The sequence below is a fragment of the Bufo gargarizans genome, chromosome 9, assembly GCF_014858855.1.
Source record: "Bufo gargarizans isolate SCDJY-AF-19 chromosome 9, ASM1485885v1, whole genome shotgun sequence".
Classification (NCBI taxonomy): domain Eukaryota; kingdom Metazoa; phylum Chordata; class Amphibia; order Anura; family Bufonidae; genus Bufo; species Bufo gargarizans.
In genome coordinates this window covers 19,123,149-19,142,385 of record NC_058088.1, presented here as the reverse complement: position 1 = coordinate 19,142,385, position 19,237 = coordinate 19,123,149, and the positions used below count along the sequence as shown (strand labels likewise).

General features: G+C 47.7%; 2 protein-coding genes across 3 annotated transcripts in view; one reads left to right on the top strand and one right to left on the bottom strand.

Moving 5' to 3' along the window:
• LOC122946498 overlaps positions 1–11,501 on the bottom strand; it is a 29,906-nt gene extending 18,405 nt beyond the window's left edge. Inside the window, exon 1 of one of the 2 annotated variants that reach the window (XM_044306184.1) lies at positions 10,884–11,501. In XM_044306184.1, the coding sequence (XP_044162119.1) occupies positions 10,884–11,141 (258 nt within the window). In that variant the 5' untranslated portion in view covers positions 11,142–11,501. Of the gene's footprint in view, positions 1–2,981; positions 3,350–10,883 lie in introns of those variants that run through there. The other variant, XM_044306185.1, reaches the window with a different exon arrangement.
• Positions 3,671–17,780, top strand: LOC122946497 (proteasome subunit beta type-7-like). Its single transcript, XM_044306183.1, has 8 exons — positions 3,671–3,943; positions 7,162–7,255; positions 7,330–7,427; positions 7,708–7,848; positions 8,140–8,255; positions 9,513–9,571; positions 15,831–15,982; positions 16,560–17,780. Exons 1-8 carry the CDS (start codon positions 3,879–3,881, stop codon positions 16,663–16,665), a joined length of 831 nt encoding a protein of 276 aa, XP_044162118.1. The 5' UTR covers positions 3,671–3,878; the 3' UTR covers positions 16,666–17,780.
• Positions 17,781–19,237: the final 1,457 nt, after the last annotated feature.

Below are 19,237 nucleotides of genomic sequence, written 5' to 3'. Positions count from 1 at the left end.
TATCCAAAGTATTCAGTATATTGGGCAGACTAGATGGGCCAAATGGTTCTTATCTGCCGACACATTCTATGTTTCTATTAGTGCCCCCTAGTATTATTTTTCCTCCATTTGTGGCTCCCAGTATTAGGCTAGGTGTACACGACGACATGTGTCTACAGACAGGGCACAACTACACTGCAACATTTGTCGCCCGACAATTTTTATAATGATAGTTTATGGTGTCGGAATGTGACATGCGACATACTGCGACACGACAGTCGTAGAAAAATCCATTTCGAAAGGATTTAGGGTCCATTCACACGTCAGTATTTTTACCTTTCCAGATAAACGTTCCTTTTTTTTGTGGATCCGTTTTTTCAGTACAACCTTCCATTTTTTTACTAAAGTGCTTCCGAATCCGTTCCGTGTTTCCATTATTCCGTTTTTTTTTCCATCCATTTTCCTGTCAACGGATCCGCAAAATCGGATGACATTCGGATGGTTTTGTGCATTTATGCGGATCCATTGACTTGAATGGACAACGGACCCGAAAAACGGACAGAAAGTAGGACAAGCTTAAATTTTTTTTCAGGATTTGCATACTCGAAAATAGGAAAACGGAACGGATTCCGTGATTCGGACAGCACTATGATTGGTGTCCGCATTTTTGCAGAGGCAATTGAAATTAATAGATCTGAAAAAATGTTCCGATTTAAATCGGAACGGAAAGGAGTGTTATAACGGACGTGTGAATGGACCCTTATTGAGACTGTCGCGTCGCAGTATGTCGCATGTCGCAGTGCAACACCATACACTATCATAAAAATTGTCGCGCGACATTGGTGCGACAAAATGTCCCTGGTTTCCCCTCTTATCAACATATTCCTAGACCTTTGTCCCTGAACAAAGACCCAAATTTTGGCTCCTGCCCAGGTATCGCCCAGGACTCGCACGGCCCTCACTGATGGGTGTTTATCGGATAACGTTCGAAAAAATGGTTCCTTTTTCTTAGGCCTCATGCACACGACCGTATGTATTTTGCGGTCCGCAAAAAAAGGAACTGCAAAAAATACGGATGACGTCCGTGTGCATTCTTTATTTTGCGTAACGGAACAGCTGGCCCCTAATAGAACAGTACTATCCTTGTCTGTAGTGCGGTCAATAATAGGACATATTCTATTATTTTGCGGAACGGAAATACGGACATACGGAAACGGAATGCGCACGGAGTACCTTCAGTTTTTTTTGGGAAACCCATTGAAATAAATGGTTCCGTATACAATCCGGAATACGGAATGGACACGGAAAGAAAATACATTCGTGTGCATGACCCCTTAGGCCTCTTGCACACGACCGTATGTATTTGGCGGTCCGCAAAAAATACGGATGATGTCCGTTTGCATTCCGTATTTTGCGGAACGGAACAGCTGGCTCTTAATAGAACAGTCCTATCCTTGTCCGTAATGCGGACAATAATAGGACATGTTCTATTTTTTTTGCGGAACGGAAATACGGACATACGAAAACGGAATGCACCTTCTGTTTTTTTTTTTTTTGCAGACCCATTGAAATGAATGGCTCAGTATACGGTTCGCAAAAAAAGGGAACGGACGCGGAAAGAAAATACGTTTGTGTGCAAAAAGGCCTTATCCTTACCAGTATGTGACATAACTATCTGCTTTATCTCCAAATGGAATTGTAATGTGGGCAGTGTATGGCAGTATTATGTGGGCACCGTATGGCAGTATTATGTGGGCATAGTAAGGCAGTATTAGGTGGGTATCATATAGCAGTATTATTTGGGTACTGTATGGTAGCATTATGTGAGTACTGTATGGCACTATTGTGTAGGTACTGTGATTGGATGGCAGTATAAGGTGGGTACTGCATGGCAGTATAAGGTGGGTACTGCATGGCAGTATTATGTGGAGAGCATATGGCAGCATTATGTGGGCACTTTATGGCAGTATTTTGTGGCCAGTGTATGGCAGTATTATGTGGCCTGTGTATGGCAGTAATATGGGGGTACTATATGGCACTATTATGTGGGTACTGTAAAGCAGTATTAGGTGGGCAGTCTATGGCAACATTATGTGGGCAGTGTATGGCAGCATTATGTGGGCAATGTATGGTAGTATTATGGGGGTACTATATGGCACTATTATGTGGGTACTGTAAGGCAGTATTAGGTGGGCAGTCTATGACAGCATTATGTGGGCAGTGTATGGTAGTATTATATGGGCAATGTATGGCAGTATTATGGGGGTACTATATGGCACTATTATGTGGGTACTGTAAGGCAGTATTAGGTGGGCAGTATATGGCAGTATTAGGTGGGCAGTCTATGGCAATATTATGTGGGCAGTATATGGCAGAATTATGTGGGCAGTGTATGGTAGTATTATGTGAGCATTGTATGGCAGTGTTATGTGGGCAATGTCTGACAGTATTATGTGGGCACTGTAACGCAGTATTAGGTGGGCAGTGCATGGTTGCATTATGTGGGCACTGTATGGAACTATTATGCAGGCACTTTATGGTAGTATTATGTGGGTACTGTACAGCACTATTATGTGGGTGCTATATGACAGTATTATGTGGGCATTGTATGGTAATATTATGTGGGTACTGTAAGACTGTATAGCAGTATTATGTGGGTAATGGATGCCAGTATTATGTGGGCAATGGATGGCAGTATTATGTGGTTACTATATGACAGTATTATGTGGACACCGTATGGCAGTATTATGTCTGGATTGTATGGCAGTATTATGTAGGCACTGTATGGCAGTATTATGTAGGCACTGTATGGCAGTATTATGTGGGCACCTGATGGCAGTACTATGTGGGGACTGTATGGCACTGAGAAATGTTTTAGAGACTTCATTTCACAGAGGAGCCCCCCCCCCCCCATGTTTTTTTTTTTTTTTGGAGGTCTCTACAAATTTTGGTCCATGTGAGGCCTGCAGACAAGGGGGCCGCGGTTACAGCCTCATACGCACCAGTCATACCCCTCCTCTCACATTCACTATCAGACTTTATGCTTCTGCTCATCGCTCCTCCTTCTTCCAAACCGAAAGTCACTTTTCTGGAAACCCCCGGCAGGAGACGTGTCTGTACCGTGGCCAAGAATAATGCAGTCCTCCACCTCTGCACCAATACACAGGCTGTGCAAGTGCAGATGTAGCAGAGCTCAGTCTGTGAGTTAACCCTTTAAGGGTGAGTCAATGTAAAAGACTGACGAGCAGTCCTAAGTACAAATCACAAAAAGATTGAGACACAAAATGATGGTGTAAATCCGACTGTGAATGAAGGAGGAAGGGAGAGACCTATGCCGTCCAGAGCGGCTCAGGAATGGGCGGTCACGTCATACAGTCACACAGAGTTGTACTTTAAACAGATTGTAAAGCTTTAAAAAAAAATAAAAGACTTCTTTCTTCCAGAAACAGCGCCACCCCTGCCCGCAGGATGTGTGTGGTACTGCAGCTCAGCCTCATTCTCTTCAATGCAGCCGAGCTGCAATACCTGACCCAACCTATTAACAGCGTGGCGCTATTTCTGGAAGAAAGCAGCCATGTTTTTATCATTATCCCTCAGTTGTAGTAATTTTCTATTCGGACTATAAGATAATAAATGATTGTCTCGCATTCACTGGGCTCAGATCCAGGATCGCGGCGTGTGATATGAGACGCCTGTACACAGCGTCCGCCATCAGTCATGTGAAGGGTAAGAAGATGAAAGTGAAAGGAGAAATTACAGCTCGATGAGGAGGAAGATGAGAAGAGGCTGAGAGCAAGGAGAGGAGCTGAGGTGAAGGAAGGGTTAATACCGGATGCAAAGGGCCATCGGTGACAGGAACGCCGTAAGAAGCTGAGAGCGATCCGGACAGGGAACACAAAATGCTGCCCACGGGCTCCAGACACGACGCCCCACAAGGAGGGTTCAACTTCGAGAACTGTCTCAGGTAAGGTCCACGACCAGGAGGCACTCTTCTAGGTGTAGTCGTTCTTAGGGCTCATTCACACGACCATGCGTGGTCCATGACTGAGCCTCCCCGTAGATCACTAGTGGCGGTCAGTCTGGGAAACGTGGCCACGCGTGCCCGTGTGAATACGCCCTCAGAGACCTACGGAGGATGTGGGGTGTGCTCATGAGGGTCCCGTCCACCTGTTTCATGAGCAGCGTGGACCTTCACAAGGTTCCTTCATCACCCCTCAAAGGGTAGGAAGAAGTAGCAGCTGCCTAGGGCGTCATTGAGGAAGGGAGCACAGTGTATATGCCTTTAAATGTATTTCCTACGGCCATAATGGTGTGCAGTCTGACTAGACGGGCATGGATGTGACATGCTACATACATGTCTGAACCCATACTTGGCATCCCGGAAGCCTTGCCTTGGACCCCAAGAGGGATTGTCCCACAGCAGAGGTGTCACCTCCTTCAGACCCTCCATCCCCAGGTGTAACTCAACTCTAAAAAAGGGCCCCGTTTGTTTTTTGGGGGCCTCATTTGGTTTGCTAGAAGAATCCAGGTGTGGCACTGCCGTTGCTGTTGTAGTGATCCGTACCCACGAGTAGTTTCACTTTGTCGGCAAAGACAAAATGTCCGCCAGTCCATGTAAGATGGCGGGTGCTGTATCCTGTATAGGTGGTATACGGACATCAGTGCTGCGTACATTCACATATACCTGTGCTATAGTCTATTAGTGTCATTTTTAGCTCTATGGGAGTCATTTATCAAATTGGTGTAAAGTAGAACTGGCTTAGTCGCCCATAGCAACCAATCAGATTTCACCTTTCATTTTGACAGCTCTTCGGAAAATAATAGCTGGAAACTGATTGGTTGCTATGGGCAACTAAGCCAGTTCTACTTTATACCAGTTTGATAAATCTCCCTATGTTTCTGGGAAAGCTGGGTGACAACCCCTTGGGGGTAGGTTAGGGTTCCTTTAAATCACACAATCATTGCAGTCAAATCATGAACGTCGCACGACCTGAATGTTTCACCACAAAGGATAAAGATGCATATGACATGACAATCACAAGAACCCCCGGCCAACGAGGTCATGGATTTTACAATGACTGTCAAACGACCAAAAATGAAAGAAGCTGAGGTGCAATGATGGGCTAGGCCCCGCCCCTCGGTGCACTGAAGCCCTCATTTGCATAAAGGAATGTCTTTTATTGTATCTCGGGAACGCCGCAACCAATTTCAAACTTACCAACTTGGTAAATTCGGAACAATAGGCCCTGCCATGTATGGGCAAGGTTTCAATAAGCCCCACCCATTTTCAGCTCAGACAATACGGCCTCTGAGCTTTTCCGTTGCAAATTTAGCGACATTTAGTTAAGTTTTACTAATTTTGTACAATACAAAACCTTTTTTTCAAAAAATAAATAAATTAAAAATGAAAATATTTTTGCATTGCCTCATCCCAAGACCCCTTCCTTCTTTCTGTGACAGGGCTTGATTTTTGCGGGACAATATGTAGTTTTCATTAGTATCATTTTGGGTTGTTTTGATCGCTTTTTATTTAATTTTTTTTCTTTTGTGGCAGATAAGCAAAAACCAGCCACTCTTTCTTTTATTTACAACGTGAACGATAAATGACATAATAATTGTATAGGTCGGGTTGTTACGGATGCGGTGATACCAAATATGTGGATATTTTTTCTAGTGCGTGTGTACGTGTTTTTACTTTTTTTAAACATATCCTTTTTTTACTGGACTCTGCAGGATACAAGAACGTGGGGTGCTGCGTTTTTGTATCCTTTTTTGTAACATATAGGTCAAACAAAAGCATAAAATGTGATGTGAACCCACACTAAGGCTACATTCACGCAAACAAATTTTGTTTCCATGTCCGTTCAATTTTTTTTTTTCGGATAGGATGCAGATGTGTGCTGTCCGCATCCGTATGTCTGTTCCGTAGCCCCGCAAAAAAAAAATAGAACATTTCCTATTCTTGTCTGTTTTGCAGACAAAGATAGGCATTGTTACAATGGATCCACAAAAAAAGGATCCCATACAGAACATCATCCTTTTTTTTTCTTTGTGGATCCGCAATTTGCGGACCGCAAAACACATACGGTCGTGTGAATGTAGCCTAAGTCCCACAAGGTGATTTTCTGATCGCTTCTATAATACACTGTACCACTTATGTAGTGCAGTGTACTATGCTGTCAGGAGGATACTAACAGGCAATCTATTAGTCTGCACGTCCTAATAGAAATACACATAGGGCAGTCCTGGGGGCTTTCACTGGCCCCCAGCAGATATTTAAAGGGAACCTGTCACCAGGATTTTGTGTATAGAGCTGCGGACATGGGTTGCTAGATGGCTGCTAGCACATCCGCAATACCCAGTCCCCATAGCTCTGTGTGCTTTTATTGTGTAAAAAAAACGATTTGATACATATGCAAATTAACCGGAGATGAGTCCTGTATGTGAGATGAGTCAGGGACAGGACTCATCTCAGGTTAATTTGCATATGTATCAAATCGTTTTTTTTTACACAATAAAAGCACACAGAGCTATGGGGACTGGGTATTGCAGATGTGCTAGCGGCCATCTAGCAACCCATGTCCTCAGCTCTATGCACAAAATCCTGGTGACAGGTTCCCTTTAAAGACATCAACACCTGCAATATCATTTGCTGCAGTTCTGATGGCTGACAGGGGAAACTCTCTCCCTCTGAAACCACTTAGATGCCACAGTCGCTATTGACCGTGGCATCTAAGGGGTCAAACAGTCAGCATCAGCCGACTTTTATGGCGGCCTAGCCTAAGGCCCCTTAATGAATGCTGTACAAAGACTTATCAGTGATCACTAAGGGGTTAATCATCAGTATCACCCCTATCAGAACCTATGTCTGTTTTAATGAGGATGATCCTGCTGACGGGTGCCCAGTTTTGCATGGCGATTCTGAAGAATACTGAGGGGCGGAGGTTCAGCTTCATAAAACTACATAACTTTTCGAGACACTTTTCTAAATTCTCTTCTCTGTGACCAAAGAGCAGTGCATTGTGGGAGCACACAGTTCACCTGTCTGACAGCAGAGTGGAGGTCAACTCTTGTCCAAGGGCAACCAACAGAATCTGTAGAAGTGAATGGAGGATACATCATGAGGAGGGCTTACATTCTACCTGAGGTTGTTACTGACCTGTGTCTTCTGTACGTCCCCAGAAATAGCGCCATAGAGGAAAATGCGTCATCTCTTGGCCTCCAACCTCCGAAAGCTCGTAAGACAGGGACCACCATTGCTGGTGTCGTATATAAGGTAGGGTGGGGTGGTTGGGTTGTCCAGTGATGGAGGTGTGTGTAGCATTAATTGACCTGTGGTTCACTTTACAGGACGGCGTTATCCTAGGAGCGGACAGGAGAGCCACCGACGATATGGTGGTAGCAGATAAAAACTGTGCCAAGATCCACTACATCTCAGACAACATATAGTAAGTAGAACCCCATGGTGGGGCTTTGTTACACCTGTCCTGCCCAACACACCATATAGACATCAGTGAGACCATCACTGGGGGTGACTCCCATAAAGACGAGGACCCCGTATCTGAGACAAAGTGCATAAATATGGCCTCCACTACTGGGGGCCCCATTGCCCTTAAAGGTGACAAATCTGGTCCATTGGGATGGTTGGGTGGGCTACCTCTACAACCCTCCAAATGTAGCCACTGCTCGCAGGTAACACTTGACCCCTTCCCTTGTACTTGCACTCAGTGGCTGTGGAGCCGGAGTAGCCGCCGATGCGGAATACGTCACCCAACTTTTGTCCTCCAATCTGGCAATCCACTCTATGTCCACGGGAAGATCGCCACGTGTCTGCACTGCAACCCGGATGCTCAAACAGCTGCTGTATAGGTGAGTACAGTGTATAACTCAGTCAGAAATAGTGGTAATATGCAGGAGTAGGTAGGTGACCAGGTAAGTAGAAATCTTAGATCCAATGGTTGTAACTTCTTGTTCCAAGTTACCCTGTACGACAGGAAGAACAGCTCCGGAGCACAAACCGCAGCAGGCTAGTAGAGATGTTAGTGCTTCCGCATCGGTCTAGAAGATCGGTTAATTCCAGAATACCAGGCCAGGAAGTTCATGCTCTGAATATACAGGTTGTCAGACACAATCCTATGTTCTTATCTGTTCTCCTCTCAGATACCAAGGTCACATCGGAGCATCGATCATCCTTGGAGGGATTGATGTATGTGGCGCCCATCTTACCAGTGTCCACCCTCATGGATCCACCGACAAAACGCCCTTCACGGCTCTAGGTGAGACTCGAGAGGATCCTTACATCTTAATCGAAATCTTCCAGAAATTCTTCCCCAAATCTCCTGACATGAAGTAAGGGGGAAGTCTGACAACTTCTAAAGCTGCTCATTTTGGCTGACCATCGTCTGGTCAGGTTGGATTTTTTCCATCCAGGACACAATTGACCGAATTAAGACGATCATTTTCCACTTTGCACAAGCCCATTGTGATCTTTCTCCTTGGTCGGTCATTTTAGTCTGACTGGATCTTTCCCATGAATGATCCCATGATCAGATGCATTCTGGCCAATCATCATCTTATGTGTAAGGGAAGCTTTACAGGTAGCTGGCGCCTTCCCTGGTGGCAGCTTCCAGGACCACAGGTAAGTTAAATAGGGTTGAAAAGACTGGCCAAATTCAATATGTCTGTGAAGGTTCCCATTCATCCAGGTCATGGTATATCAGTAGTATAAGTCATACTTACTGGACTTGTTGCATTTTCTCTTGAAGACCTTTCGCTAGTCACTCAACCAGTCAATGGTTGTACAAGAAATCTCTGGCATTACATACTGGTGACTCATGCTTCAGTCAGCATAATCTGTTTATCCTAATCAACACGCAGTCAAGGACCTCGTGGAGGTAAGATGTTCACACAAAGGAGGTGTGAAAGAGACTATGCAGGATGTAGAAACCGAGCTTGACTAGAGGTGGAGGGGTGTGTGACATGTAATATCTGCCACTTACAACGCTGTTCTATCATCTCTCTAGAGGCAGTTTAAAAGGGTTTTCCGAAATTTTAATACTGATGACCTATCAGTGCAACATGTTGCTTTCTTGAGGTTCTTGATAAACAGATAGTGCTGACTGAAGCATGAGTCACTAGTATTTAATGCCAAAGATTCCTTGTACAAGCCATTCCAATTGAGAAAGCCAGTCAGATGACTAGTGAAACGTTGCTCTGATTTATTACTACTGATAACACCGAATTAAAATAAAAATCACCAAATTCAACATTTTCACTTCTGGTTTATACAGTTCCTCCAATCTGGGTTGGAAAATGGGTGGGGGTTGTGTAAATCCCACCCTTAAATTGAGGTCCTACCAGTTTGGGGCACTCCCAGGGACAGTGTTTCAGAAAACCCCTGTAAAAGAAGTTTTGGCAGATATTTTTAGCCATACCAACCAACCAACCAGATGGCAGCTCTCATTTCTCAGATGCCCCTTTTGCGATGAAAGCGGCAACTTGGTGGTTTCATACATTTCCCCCACTGTTTCTAGGGTCCGGAGCAAGTGCCGCAATCGCCGTCTTAGAAGATCGCTTCAAACCCAACATGGAGGTGAGTGCGTAGTGACTTGCTGTGCGTAGGTTGTACTGTAATATCTATACAGGCGGCCATCTCAGATGTGTACTATGGGCAAGGTGCAGCTCCTCCTATGGATCAGCCATATGTAGGGAATTGTATCGTAAGCAATACCCTAATCAGGGGCGGATTAAGTGCATCATAGGTCCGGGGCTGTTTCCTAAACTTGGGCCCCTTTTCTCTATTTATTAATGTGGTAACGGAATATCCATAACGGAATTCTTAGATAACCCGAACCTTATACGCCGAACTTGAAAACAGAAGTTCGCTCATCCCTAGTGCCCAGCCCAGCCCACCAAGTGTTTGAACATCAAAATGGTGGATTATTAATCCCTGTAATCCATCATTTTGATGGTCAAAAACTTGGTGTGCTGGGCTAGGCACCTGTGAAGAGAAGGATCAATTGTAATCCACCATTTTAATATCAAACACTTGGTGTAATAATCTATCATTTTTATAGTCAAACACACTTTGTGATGGGCAGTGGCCCCTGTGAAAAAAGAGGCAGAGCAGAGGCCAGACAGCAGCAGCCATTTCAGTCAGAATAGAGCCAAAGCTGCAGAGTGGCTGTAGCCTGTAATCTGACTAAAATGGCCACTGCTGGCCAATGTCTCTGTGCCACTGCTCTTTCTCTCTCCTCACAGGTGCCCAGTAGTGCTGAGCGAACTTCTGTTTTCAAGTTCGGTTTTTAAGCTATAGGTTATCTAAGAATTCCGTTATGGATTCTGCAAACAGGAACCATAACTTGGGGTCCGTGGTAGCGGAATATCCATAACGGAATTCTTAGATAACCCAAACCTTATACGCCGAACTTGAAAACAGAAGTTCGCTCATCCCTAATCCCCAGATCAGCCCACCAAGTGTTTGAACATCAAAATGGTGGATTATTAATCCCTATATCATACAGGGATTAATAATCCATCATTTTGATGGTCAAAAACTTGGTGTGCTGGGCTGGGCACCTGTAAAGAGAAGGATCAATTGTAATCCACCATTTTAATATCAAACACTTGGTGTAATAATCCATAATTTTTATAGTCAAACACACTTTGTGATGGGCAGTGGCACCTGTGAAAAAAGAGGCAGAGCAGAGGCCAGACAGCAGCAGCCATTTCAGTCAGATTAGAGCCGAAGCTGCAGAGTGGCTGTAGCCTGTAATCTGACTAAAATGGCCACTGTTGCTCTGCCTCTCAGTCACAGACACAACCCACAGTCCCACGGCCCTGCTGCCCAGGCCATCACCATTCATTAGAATTTACTAGCTTTGGCTGCTGCTGCGCCTGCTCACTTGAATACTGGAAGTTAACTCCGATGAAGCAGGTCCTCCATGCTGCTTTCTCTCACAGACCCAGCCAGGCTGTCCCGACTCCTGGCGCTGGCAATAGTAAGTGGTGGCACTGAGAAGACCGGGGGCGGGAATAAAGCACTGCAGCGCGCCTTCTGTGACGGAGGAGGCGGAGCTACAGTAAGTGACTGACTGAGTCACGTGCCCCCCTCCTCTCCTCTCCTCAGCACTCTGTCTTCCGCCGAATCCGCCCTGCTTCATTTTTACAGCCTATCTTCGCGGCACTGAATGGGGCGGGATCAAGCAAGCCGGCCGGCTGTTACTGTCTGCACTGCATCAGGCAGCGCAGCGTGTAAGTGAAGCGCTGGCTGTGCGTCGCTACTGCAGATATATTTTTGTAACTTGGGGTCTGGTGGTGGCGCAAAATGGGGCGTTTAGGATGGCAAATTGGCGATGGGCCCCTCACTCACCCTGGGCCTGGGGCTGCCGACCCAAACGCCCCAATTATAATCCGCCACTGACCCTAATGTACATGTTACCGACATTGTTCCCAGTGTGATCAGCAGTCGCCTCTCTCACCCTCACTTTATGGCTGCTCTGTGCTTTCTCCATTCACAGAATACAGGCTGCCATATATTACACCTGCGTTCTGGTGATGTCACCAGTGTGAAATTTTATATCCTGGTAGCTGAGTCCCCCTAAAATCTAAAATTAGAAAGAAAGTGGGTTTTTCTAAACTGTTGCTGAAATGTTGCCCTTGTTGCCTGAGATGGGTACAGGCTCCAGTGGTATGTGCATCAAGGGTATGGGCTCCAGTAGTACGGGCACCAGTGGTATGTGCATCAAGGGTATGGGCTCCAGTAGTATGGGCACCAGTGGTATGTGCATCAAGGGTATAGGATCTAGTAGTACAGGCACCAGTGGTATGTGCATCAAGGGTATGGGCTCCAGTAGTACGGGCACCAGTGGTATGTGCATCAAGGGTATGGGCTCCAGTAGTACGGGCACCAGTGGTATGTGCATCAAGGGTATGGGCTCCAGTAGTACGGGCACCAGTGGTATGTGCATCAAGGGTATGGGCTCCAGTAGTACGGGCACCAGTGGTATGTGCATCAAGGGTATGGGCTCCAGTAGTACGGGCACCAGTGGTATGTGCATCAAGAGTATGGGCTCCAGTAGTACGGGCACCAGTGGTATGTGCATCAAGGGTGTGGGCTCCAGTAGTATGGGCACCAGTGGTATGTGCATCAAGGGTATGCACTCCAGTAGTATGGGCACCAGTGGTATGTGCATCAAGGGTATGGGCTCCAGTAGTATGGGCACCAGTGGTATGTGCATAAAGAGTATGGGCTCCAGTAGTATGGGCACCAGTGGTATGTGCATCAAGGGTATGGGCTCCAGTAGTACGGGCACCAGTGGTATGTGCATCAAGAGCATGGGCTCCAGTAGTACGGGCACCAGTGGTATGTGCATAAAGAGTATGGGCTCCAGTAGTATGGGCACCAGTGGTATGTGCAGCAAGGGTATGGGCTCCAGTAGTACGGGCACCAGTGGTATGTGCATCAAGGGTATGGGCTCCAGTAGTATGGGCACCAGTGGTATGTGCATCAAGGGTATGGGCTCCAGTAGTATGGGCACCAGTAGTATGTGCATAAAGAGTATGGGCTCCAGTAGTACGGGCACCAGTGGTATGTGCATCAAGAGTATGGGCTCCAGTAGTACGGGCACCAGTGGTATGTGCATAAAGAGTATGGGCTCCAGTAGTATGGGCACCAGTGGTATGTGCATCAAGGGTATGGGCTCCAGTAGTACGGGCACCAGTGGTATGTGCATCAAGAGTATGGGCTCCAGTAGTATGGGCACCAGTGGTATGTGCATCAAGGGTATGGGCTCCAGTAGTACGGGCACCAGTGGTATGTGCATCAAGAGTATGGGCTCCAGTAGTACGGGCACCAGTGGTATGTGCATCAAGGGTATGGACTCCAGTAGTACGGGCACCAGTGGTATGTGCATCAAGAGTATGGGCTCCAGTAGTACAGGCACCAGTGGTATGTGCATCAAGGGTATGGGCTCCAGTAGTACAGGCACCAGTGGTATGTGCATCAAGGGTATGGGCACCAGTGGTATGTGCATCAAGGGTATGGGCTACAGTAGTATGGGCACCAGTGGTATGTGCATCAAGAGTATGGGCTCCAGTAGTACGGGCACCAGTGGTATGTGCATCAAGAGTATGGACTCCAGTAGTACGGGCACCAGTGGTATGTGTATCAAGGGTATAGGATCTAGTAGTACAGGCACCAGTGGTATGTGCATCAAGGGTATGGGCTCTAGTAGTACAGGCACCAGTGGTATGTGCATCAAGGGTATGGGCTCCAGTAGTACGGGCACCAGTGGTATGTGCATCAAGGGTATGGGCTCCAGTAGTACGGGCACCAGTGGTATGTGCATCAAGAGTATGGGATCCAGTAGTACAGGCACCAGTGGTATGTGCATCAAGAGTATGGGCTCCAGTAGTACAGGCACCAGTGGTATGTGCATCAAGGGTATGGGTTCCAGTAGTACGGGCACCAGTGGTATGTACATCAAGAGTATGGGCTCCAGTAGTATGGGCACCAGTGGTATGTGCATCAAGAGTATGGGCTCCAGTAGTACAGGCACCAGTGGTATGTGCATCAAGGGTATGGGCTCCAGTAGTACGGGCACCAGTGGTATGTGCATTAAGGGTATGGGCTCCAGTAGTATAGTATGGGCACCAGTGGTATGTGCATCAAGGGTATGGGCTCCAGTAGTACGGGCACCAGTGGTATGTGCATCAAGGGTATGGGCTCCAGTAGTACGAGCACCAGTGGTATGTACATCAAGAGTATGGGCTCCAGTAGTACGGGCACCAGTGGTATGTGCATCAAGAGTATGGGCTCCAGTAGTACGGGCACTAGTGGTATGTGCATCAAGGGTATGGGCTCCAGTAGTACGGGCACCAGTGGTATGTGCATCAAGGGTATGGGCTCCAGTAGTACGGGCACCAGTGGTATGTGCATCAAGGGTATGGGCTCCAGTAGTACAGGCACCAGTGGTATGTGCATCAAGGGTATGGGTTCCAGTAGTACGGGCACCAGTGGTATGTACATCAAGAGTATGGGCTCCAGTAGTATGGGCACCAGTGGTATGTGCATCAAGAGTATGGGCTCCAGTAGTACAGGCACCAGTGGTATGTGCATCAAGGGTATGGGCTCCAGTAGTACAGGCACCAGTGGTATGTGCATTAAGGGTATGGGCTCCAGTAGTATGGGCACCAGTGGTATGTGCATCAAGGGTATGGGCTCCAGTAGTACGGGCACCAGTGGTATGTGCATCAAGGGTATGGGCTCCAGTAGTACGAGCACCAGTGGTATGTACATCAAGAGTATGGGCTCCAGTAGTACGGGCACCAGTGGTATGTGCATCAAGAGTATGGGCTCCAGTAGTACGGGCACTAGTGGTATGTGCATCAAGGGTATGGGCTCCAGTAGTACGGGCACCAGTGGTATGTGCATCAAGGGTATGGGCTCCAGTAGTACGGGCACCAGTGGTATGTGCATCAAGGGTATGGGTTCCAGTAATATGGGCACCAGTGGGATAGACTCCAGTGGTATGGGCTCCAGTTGTATTGGCTCCGGTGGTATAGGCTCCGGCGGTCTGTGCTCGAATGGTACAGATTCCAGTGGTACATTCTTTAGTGGTATGGGCTCCAGAGTTAACGGTCTCCAGGGATACGGGCTCCAGTGGCAAAGACTCTAGTGGTATGGGCTCCAGTGGTATTGGCTTCAGGGATATGGGCTTCATTAGTATAGGCTCCAGTGCTACAGGCTTCTGGTTATATGTGATTCAGTGAAATGGGCTCCAGTAGTTTAGGCTTCAGTGGCATGCCCTAAAGTGGTATGGGCTCAAGTGGTATGGGCTCCAATGGTACAGGTTCTAGTAGTACATGCTCCAGTGGTACAGTCTCTAGTAGTACATGCTGCAGGGTATGGGGTCCGGTGGCATGGTCTCCAGTGGGACAGGCTCTAGTAGTACATGCTCCAGTGGTATTTGCTCCAGTGGTACAGGCTCTAGTAGTACATGCTCCTGTGGTATGTGCTCCAGTCTCTAGTAGTACATGCTGCAGGGTATGGGCTACGGTGGTATGGTCTCCAGTGGTACAGGCTACAGTAGTACATGCTCCAGTGGTATGTGCTCCAGTGGTACAGGCACATGCTCCAGTGGTATGTGCTCCAGTGGTACAGGCAGTAATAGTACATGCTCCAGTGGTATGTGCTCCAGTGGTACAGGCTCTAGTAGTACATGCTCCAGTGGTATGTGCTCCAGTGGTACAGGCTCTAGTAGTACATGCTGCAGGGTATGGGCTACGGTGGTATGGTCTCCAGTGGTACAGGCTACAGTAGTACATGCTCCAGTGGTATGTGCTCCAGTGGTATAGGCTCTAGTAGTACATGCTCCAGTGGTATGTGCTCCAGTGGTACAGGCTCTAGTAGTACATGCTCCAGTGGTATGTGCTCCAGTGATACAGGCTCTAGTAGTACATGCTCCAGTGGCATGTGCTCCAGTGGTACAGGCTCTAGTAGTACATGCTGCAGGGTATGGGCTCCAGTGGTATGTGCTCCAGTGGTACAGGCTCTAGTAGTACATGCTGCAGGGTATGGGCTCCAGTGGTATGTGCTCCAGTGGTATAGTCTCTAGTAGTACATGCTGCAGGGTATGGGCTCCAGTGGTATGTGCTCCAGTGGTATAGTCTCTAGTAGTACATGCTGCAGGGTATGGGGTCCGGTGGTATGGGCTCCAGTGGTATGTGCTCCAGTGGTACAGGCTCTAGTAGTACATGCTGCAGGGTATGGGGTCCGGTGGTATGGTCTCCAGTGGTACAGGCTACAGTGGTTCTCCTATTCATTTGGTTGTCCCCTCTCCCTCTCGCAGCTGGAGGACGCTAAGCATCTGGTGACGGAAGCCATAACAGCGGGCATACTCTGCGACCTTGGATCTGGCAGTGGAGTAGATCTGTGTGTTATTACTCGAGAGGGGGCGAAGGTATTAAGGGGCTACACACAGACGGAGACCAAGGGGCAAAGGTAAGACACTGTAATAAGAACATGGAATGTAATAGGTGACATCCTGCATATCTGTGGGGGAGCCCGCACCAGAAATAACGGCTTCACAGTATGTACATAGGATCATCCCACAGGACGGGGGATAACTATGAGATTGCCAGGGGTCTGACCACCGGGACCTCCACCGATCACAAGAACGGGGGGCCCCATAACTTTTGGAGTCGCTCCAGAGGCAGGTCTTGCATGTGCACTGCGTCCATTCATCTCCATGGGACTGCCGGAGATTGCTCAGTACAACGCTCAGCTATTCTCCTGACTCCCTCATACACATGCATGCTTGGCTGAGCTGAGACTGCATGTGTTCTCAAACAGGGGGAAGCTCCGGCGGCAGGATTGGGCATGCTGAAATCTACTATGCCTGATCCTCTTCCTCCCCGGCCATTCATTAGTCCAGTGTGCACGGTCGCCTCTGACAGAGAGGAGCTGGGTGCCAAGCAAGCTATCACAGGATGATGAGGAGGGGGTGCCATTTTGTATTTTGTCAGGCCACTCCCTCTAGCCGTGCACTCTATAATCCTCCTCCTTCTTCTCATCGCAGGTCATCTTCATACCGTTACCGGCGCGGCACCACCGCCATCCTACGAGAGACCGTGGCTTCTTTCGATCTGGTGGAAGAAACCGTTCAACTAATGGAGACGGAATAACCGTCAACACATGGTGCCAGCCTGCAAATCATCCGCTTCACGACTGCCAAGATCCGAAAAAAGCCGCCATAGCAAAACCCGATTCTGCCGCCATATACAAATTTTGCATCTGTGCATATATCAGACAGGGTGAGGCAGAAGTCGGGACCCCCCCCCCCCCCCCTTATAACTGGCGTCATTTGTAGAAAATTGTCTTCCAACGTGTGACAATATTAACTGGGAGGGAGGCGGCATTATTGCCGCCATTTTGGAATCCGCCATATTGAAATCAGCTCAGGTTTTTCCAGTGGGAAGGCGGGGGTCATGTGATATATCAGTCTTGGCTAGAATCTACTCAGAAACACACTGGAAGTGTCCGTTTTGACCCTTTCTTTACATCTTTAGGAGGAGTCAAGGGTGTGGCGGGGGCGGGGGGGGGGGGGTGTCAGGGCACCGATGGGAATATGGCATCCCGTTACACAGGGATCAGCAACCTTTCGCTCTCCCGCTGCTTTAACTACAACTCCCAGTATGAACTCGACGACTGTTCTTGTAACTCCCGAGTACTGAGTACATTTTGGCCAAGGCTGATATATCACATGAACCCCTTCTCATTGGATAAACCTGAGGTGGATTCAATATGGCGGATTTCAAAATGGCAGCCGAGGAAGGCTTGCTCCCAGTTGATACTTTCACACATTGAAAGTCAATCCTCTAGAAATTCCGCCAGTTATAAGGGGGCGTCCCGACTTCTGCCTCACCCTGTGCGTTATAACTAGGGATGAGCGATTTGACTTCGCATAAAACATCCGAAGTCGATTCGCATAAAACTTCATTCGGAGCAGGAGCTCCGTACAGTATTAGAATGTATTGGCTCCGATGAGCCAAAGTTATAGCTTTGTGAAGTCTCATAAATAAATTTTTACTTTCAAAAACCATTTCCCGAACTCGGCTCATCGGAGCCAATACATTCTAATACTGTACGGAGCTCCTGCTTCATCTGAAGTCGATTCGCTCATCCCTAGTTCTAATCTACTGCTCCACCTCAAGCTTCGACTCTCATCATCCACTCGCCGCCAGGAAGTGGGAATTTTTTCTATAATAAAAAGTCATGTGACAACCCCTGCGCCCTGTGACGTCCGGCCTCGTGTAAATTCCTATAATTTGACATCCGAACATCCAGAGAGTCCGATAATCCAGCACTTATTTCTTCCCCTCACACGTCCGCTGTGGTAAATACTTGTGTTCCTCCTGATATTACAATTCTGAAGCATCTTTTCTTTCGACTGTGTGTTGTGCTGTTCCTCTATTATTGCTCCTTGAAACGTATGATAAACCGGCAGCGGAGTGTCACTGGGGTGTGTCCCTGCTGATGGGACAGTGTCAGAGTGCGCAGGGAAAACCCAGCTGCCAATGCATACATATACTTCTAGGAGGAATAACAAAGGAACGACATAAGGTATATCCACGTTATGGATCCAGAAAGAGGAATACAAGTATGTATTTTATCAGACATGTCAGGAGAGGTGGTGGCTCCTCTTTAGGGACATTTTAGGGACCGTTTTACGGCTGCGACACCCGTCCCAGGCGCCATCTGAATGAACACCTTTTCCACATACATCCGGATACATGCGCAGTACAGTCTCTTCTGTCCTAACTGAACACTTGCGGCTCCATTGCACATGCGCCAATCTGAAATAGATGCAAGTGCGAGAAAGCAGGGCCTGGAGACATGACGCACCTACTGCCTGGCCCTGTCCGATGGAAGTTCTGGGCAGAGAAAGGGGCGGAGCTTGGGTTTAAAGAGAGCAATGGCACCGCCTTCGTTGCACTAAATGCCTAATTTGCATATTGCTTAAAAGCTGAATTTCTCAGCAGAGGAGTCGCGGATCTACAAAACAAGAGCAGCATCATAATCAGGCGAGCAATACCTAATACATAGGGGTGTCACTGGTGACAGGCCTTAAAGGGATTGTCGCAGTGTTTAATACTGATGACCTCAGGATAGGTCATCAGCATCTGATCGGGGAAGTCTGCCCTGCCAATCAGCTGTTTGAATAGGCTGCGGCGGTACGGTGCGTGCCCCAACCTCCTCGAAGCTTACTAAGCACAGCGCCACCCCTTATACAGTGGCTGTGCTCGGTATTGCAGCTCAGCTCCATTCACTTGAACAGGCCGGACCTGTGCCTAGAAGTATTGGGCAACCTGCGACCCTCCAGCTGTTGTGAAACTACAACTCCCAGCATGCATACTTGCTGTGCTCTTCTCAGAACTCTCATAGAAATAAATGGAGCATGCTGGGAATTGTAGTTGCACGACAGCTGCCGTGCCGCAGGTCGCCCACTCCTGGTAGGCCATGTGACCGATGGACGTGATGTCACCAGCCTAGGCTCGGTGGTCGCCCGGGCACTGATGACCTATCCCAAGGACTGGTCATCGACACTCGGACATCCCCTTTAATCAGCTGACCAACAAGTGGCCGTCTAGGCAGTACATACAAAGGAATATGAACAAAGCAGAAGGATCGGGCATATTGTAATTCAACAGGTTCATATTAGTCTTATGATCTCCGCTTGCAGTCACTGAATGGAAC